The 6,000-nt window shown below is 45.3% G+C and overlaps 1 protein-coding gene across 1 annotated transcript in view; it reads right to left on the bottom strand.

Moving 5' to 3' along the window:
- Nucleotides 1-6,000, bottom strand: part of FIP1L1 (factor interacting with PAPOLA and CPSF1) — a 77,641-nt gene that overhangs the window by 45,949 nt on the left and 25,692 nt on the right. Inside the window, exon 10 of the mRNA XM_019552617.1 lies at nt 96-203. Within this exon, the coding sequence (XP_019408162.1) occupies nt 96-203 (108 nt within the window). The remainder of the gene's footprint in view (nt 1-95; nt 204-6,000) is intronic.

The raw sequence follows: 6,000 nt of genomic DNA, 5'->3' as shown, positions 1-6,000 counted from the left end.
ATGCAGAGGAGGAGGAGAGAAGGGAGGAGGGGAGGAAGGATTTAAAATGTTAAAGAAGGATTGTACCCTATTTTTTCTTTTTTTGTTTCTCTTACCTTATGTCAGGTGATCCGGCCCTCCCATATCGTTCCTGCCATTTCCTGATGCCTGCACTGGCTTTTCTGGAGGCAGTGCTTGTCTGTGCCTGAGAAGAGGCGCTGTTTCTGGTGAGATAAATTTTCTAGGTCTTTCTTTTCTTGTGTCTCTAACTTTTTTGTTCTTTGAGCTCTGCTTGTGTTCCTCGCTCCTAAGCCCTAATGACCCCACACCAATGCCATTCTCTATACTAGGCCACGTACAAGGGTTCATTTCTAGCCAAGGAAAATTTCCACAGCAAGAAATGATTCCTAGAGAGGGAGTTTATCCTGTAACCACCCAATTTCCTTGTTTCTCGTGCTTTCCCAAGACTAGGGTGATCCTGGTCAGGGGAAAGTGTGGGCTTCTCCAGTCCTCCCATTTCCAAGGGGATTGGAGAAGTGGGGCAAAACCCCCTGTCCACTTCTCACTCTGAAGGCCCCAGCCCATTTCCCATACCAGGGACTCCAGCATGCAAAGCAGGCAGGAGGCTTGCAGCACGGTTCCCTCTTCATGCCCAGGAGTCAAGTGGAAAGAACAGTGGGGCAAAGACTCCTGCCCACTTCTCATTCTAGTGACTCCAAAGTGAGAATCAGGCAAATGGCTGGCAGTGCCATTCCTGGTACCTGCAAACTGAACGGATGGCAAGGCAAACACCCCTACCCATCTCTCATAGTGGGGGACTCTGACGGGCAAAGAGCTGGAGGGGAGCAGCTCATAACTGCTCCTCCCCTCCCCCCTCAGTTTATGGAAGGAGTGGGAGCAGCTTCCCCTGAGCAGAGCCTTTCCCTATGGCTCCACTACTCCTAGTCCTGTGGGAAAGCATATTAACATTTATTATCCCCAGAGAAATCCTCCTGGAAGCAACTTTGAATTGGCTGGAGTAAGTTTATTTCTCTCCCTGAATAGCCATTTTTGCTCTGGGAGAAAAAGCTGGAATATCTGTACACTCATGGTTTCTATCAGGAGAGTGACAGTTTTCCTAGCGGGAACAGAACATCTGGACATCTCAATCTCATATTCCTCATCTCTCCTTTGTGCAGCACTTAGCGTTAAGAGCTAGCAAGAGTTCTACTGCAATGAAAGTATTGTTGGTAGCAAATTTATAATGATTAGAAAAATTACAGCTGCTAGTGTCTTGTGCTTTAAGAGATTTTTAAGTGACAAACAGGGATTGTACCTGCAAGCTTACCACCTTAAATGACCCACAGCTAGCTAAAATTCTTATTGTATAGCATTAGAACATTTAATACTTTTTTTTATTAAAATACTAACTTTCTGTCAAAAAAGTAGAGTAGTACTTTCATAACATATCAATGATTGGCAAAGAAGGTGGTAGCACAATGATCATTATATAACTGCTACTATATTCTAAAAACAGAGCTTAATCAAAGAAGTAAGCACTGAAAGTGATCCAACCATAATTTACTGTGCACATCTCTGCCAGTCACTGAAAGAAACATATTTATGAATTACTAAGTTTCATCTTAGCATTTTTAGAAACAACATTTTTCTAGCACAGAAATTGCTTTTAACCAACTGTGCCCAAAATAATGGACATCAATTATTGAAAGGAGTGACTTTGCCATTTAAAGGCACGCAGTTAAAATGATTTAACTAAGGGCTTTGTCACAGGGTACCTTAAAACAGGCATAAAGGCACTTAAAATGAGAGCAGACATATTAGTTAAAAGGTATTAAACTGTGATAAGTATTTTCTAAATGTTTTAAAGTTAGCTATTCCAACTGAGGTTTATCCTTGATCACTTCTGCCCAGGTCATTCCAGGGAACTGTTAGACAACTCTCAGGAGATAAAACAATCAATCTGTAGTCCTCCACAATCTCGGAATGCATATGGCCCAGCCACTCTAGCCATCTACATCCTCTAAACCTCTAGTAGTCTCCCCTCTCCACCCACCCCTTCATGCTTAGTGCAACCAGGCTGCTCTGGCTTAACTGCTGTGAGAAAGCATGCTTTCCCTAGCTCCAGAGTTTTGCCACCTTGAGGCTCCACACTCATTGTAGATCTATTGGCTTAACTACAACAAGAGCCAGAAGAGCCAGAAGCCGAGGAAAGCACGTTTTCCCCAGCTCCAGAGTCTCCCTGCCTGGCAGTTCCGCACTTAGCTGCAGTAAGACCCAGGAGCCACAGAAAACATGCTTCCCTGGGCCCAAGGGTCTGGCTGCCCAGCAGGCCTAGCTCTCAGTGAGGAGTGGCTGCAGCTCAGCCAGATCAGAGAGCTCTGGGGAAGCAGCTTCCCTCCTGGGTAACAAGCCTCCTCCCAGGTATGTTCTCCATGCCCCTGCTCACTAGGCCCTCCAGGGGCAAGTCAGTCATGCAGGTCTGAAACATGTGCCTTCACCTGTGCCTGCCCTGAAATGGCCTTAAATTTATGACATCACAACATTGCACAGATTTCTGACATAGTACAGGTAACCTGTGCCAAAGCCCTCAGGTTTATACAGAATAGACAGAAACACATCACAAACCCCTGTTCCAAATAGGTACTGAATGGGATGGAATAGACAAAAGATATGAATGGCTATGAATATGAATGTACTCTGCCAGGATGTAAGACAACCATGTACGAGTCCCAACAGCATTCCCCTAAAGCAGGGTTTGGGAACCTATGACCCAAGGGCCAGATCGGCCCATGGAATTATTTAATCCAGGCTGCAGAGTGGGGGTTTTGGTGGCAAGGAATTTTGCCAGCACCGCATCATACCACCCCATGGCTAGACACTTTTGCCCATGTTACATCACTGTTAGGCAGCAGAACGAAGTGGCAGCAGGGAGAAGCAATGGTGACTGGGTCCTAGTGCCAACTGGCCTTTGACCCAAGCTAGGTTATTCCAGCCCACCATCAGAAAATGTTGCTGACCCCATCCTAAAGAAAACAAGCATTAGGAAACCTCAGTTTCTTGAGGGAGGGAATAAGTCTCAAAGGCTAGGGACAGACATTCAAAAAGCCTGAGCCTGAATTGATTCAGTCTTTGCAGGTTAGTCTACCCTGGCTAGGCTGAACTGGTTTGTAACTAGACAGACATTCCCTCTGGACTGAGGAAATTCAGGCACATGTGTGCAGTGGCTCATGCTAGAAGCAGGGGGTGGGGTGGGGGGGGGTGCTACAGCAGCCCTCCCTTCCTTTGAATTGTACTGAGCCAAGGGGGGGCATGGCCAGGCCCCAGCAGGACCTCTGATTAGGGAGGTCTGCCTGTACCATCCCAGGCTTTTCCCCACTGGTTGCTCAAGGGGCAGGAGGGTTGCCAGGCCCCAGCTAACACTCTGAGGCAAAGCGGGGGTGTGCAGTGCACGCATTTGTTGATGATATGGAGCTTTTCAATCTCCTTCCCTGCTTCTTTATACTATCTACAGCACACTGACAAGCAAGCAAGGGGCTGATAACAGTGATTATCAGCTTAATCAGCAAAACAATAGCCTCTCTCCATTAGTTCAAACTCTTCTTAAACAGCTTACCAACTGACCTGCTGATTAGCTCCAAAATGCCCTAAGTGGTTACTGTTCTGTCTGCCTATCCCAGTGAAACTGGAGACACACACAGACAGACACCTGTCAGCATTAGCTAGTATACCACATGCCTAGGGTCCATGGGGCTGGGGTCTGTACTGTGGGAGATGGGAGGGAGGCATTCCTGCTTAAGCAGTAAGCAGCAAGGTGGGGCAGGGGGAAGCCAGACAAATGCTGCTGTGCCTGCAGTCTTTGTAGGAGCACCAGCCAGGGAGCAGAGTGGAAGGGCCAGCAGGAAATAGGGGATATGATGTTTACCAGGGTGCCCATTGAGGTAACTAGAAGCAATGGCCACAAACTGAAGGAGAGCAAGTTTAAACTGGACATCAGGAAAAAATTGTTTATAGTGAGAGTTGCCAAAATATGGAATATGCTTCCAAGGGAGGTGGTGCTGTCCCCTTCCTTGGAGCTATTTAAAAGGAGATTGGATAAACACCTGGCTGGGGTGCCCAGGGCAGGGGGTTGGACTCGACTGTCTAATAGGTCCCTTCCGACCCTAAAATCTATAAATATAGTCTCGGACTTAACTGATTTGGCTCAAACCAGTTTATGCAATGTATGTCTGAGACCCCTTGCTGGTTTAAGATAAACTAGACTCCGCCAGCATCCTGGCATGCTCTCTGGAAGGGCCAGCTCTGCTGTGGAGCAGAGAGCATGCCAGGATGCTGGGGGAGTCTAGTTTATCTTAAACCAGCAAGGGGTCTCAGACATACATTGCATAAACTGGTTTGAGCCAAATCAGTTAAGTCCGAGACTATATTTATAGATTTTAGGGTCGGAAGGGACCTATTAGACAGTCGAGTCCAACCCCCTGCCCTGGGCACCCCAGCCAGGTGTTTATCCAATCTCCTTTTAAATAGCTCCAAGGAAGGGGACAGCACCACCTCCCTTGGAAGCATATTCCATATTTTGGCAACTCTCACTATAAACAATTTTTTCCTGATGTCCAGTTTAAACTTGCTCTCCTTCAGTTTGTGGCCATTGCTTCTAGTTACCTCAATGGGCACCCTGGTAAACATCATATCCCCTATTTCCTGCTGGCCCCCCCCCCGATGAGCTTGTACACAGCAACAAGATCACCTCTCAGCCTTCTCTTATGGAGGCTGAAGAGATTCAGGTCCTTCAAATCGGTCCTCCTAGGGTTTTTCTTGTAGTTCTTTAATGAGATAGGTGGCCCTCCTCTGAATGCTTTCCAGGTTATCTAAAACCCCAAATTGCAGCCCAACCAATGCCACAGAGGGGGAAGTATCACCTCCTTAGACCTATTTGTGATGCACCTACTTATGAAAGAAAGAATGGGGTTAGCTTTACTTATTGCTTTATCACACTGGTGACTCATGTTCATTTTGGAGTCAACTATGACTCCAAGATCCCTCTCTGCTGTTGTGCTACTCAGTATGGCATCTTCCAGGCTATATGTGCATTGATGCTTCTTCCTCCCTAGATGCAACACATGGCACTTATCTTTATTATACTGCATCCTATTCTTTCTGCCCACAGCCTATCCAAATCCATCTGGATTCGCTTCCTGCCCTCTAGTTTGTTTACCTCACCCCATAGTTTGGTGTCTTTCATTCAACCAGGTTTATCTCAAACCAATTTCAACCATTCTCAGACTGTTTTATGTGCACTGAATATCTGTTCTGTTACAGGTTTAAACCAGTTTCTGATCACTTAAATCAGTTTAATGTGTAATGTCTGTCCATAGCTCTCCAAAAAATCTCTGATTAACAAACAATGGACTGACTTTACTACCCCTAAAAACTCAGAAGAAATGGAGCTTCAATTTTAGGTAAGTGGCTTGATGGACAATGAAGCAGGCAGGTAAAACTAGAAAAAAGGAAGAGGCCTAGCATGAGATATTTACCCTAGCTAAAGTGTACCTCAAAGCTTTCTAATAAAAGGAAAAAACAGCAATGCACACACACATTCACACAATGGGTCCAATAAACTAACATGGCACTATCACATAAGCCCATACAATATGCCATCTCCATCTGCCACTATAAATACTTTCTACAAATTTTAGCCTGAATGGATATTTAATTAAAAGCCTAGTATCATAACAGTATACTAAAGCGATCTAAACTATTTCAAACACCAATACAATAATGAGCTGTATGCACAAGGAATCATATCTTGTTGCAACAGCAGAACTGCATACAGTTCTGGAGGGATTGTCTTAGGATACTGTGTTCTCTCTGGGGAATTTTATTATCAGAAGCAGACCAACTATATAGTTCAGAGAAGAAAGATAAGCATTATTAAAGGCTTGAAAGATGTGTTACTGAAGACAATTTCTAGAATAGATGCTGGAAGAGAAATTACCTAGGCTGTACAAGGAGTACTAGAACAAA

Source organism: Crocodylus porosus, unplaced genomic scaffold (genome assembly GCF_001723895.1).
Source record: "Crocodylus porosus isolate Cpor-Errol unplaced genomic scaffold, CroPor_comp1, whole genome shotgun sequence".
Taxonomy (NCBI): domain Eukaryota; kingdom Metazoa; phylum Chordata; order Crocodylia; family Crocodylidae; genus Crocodylus; species Crocodylus porosus.
The sequence above is the reverse complement of the archived record's forward strand: the minus strand, read 5'-3'. Positions and strand labels throughout refer to the sequence as shown.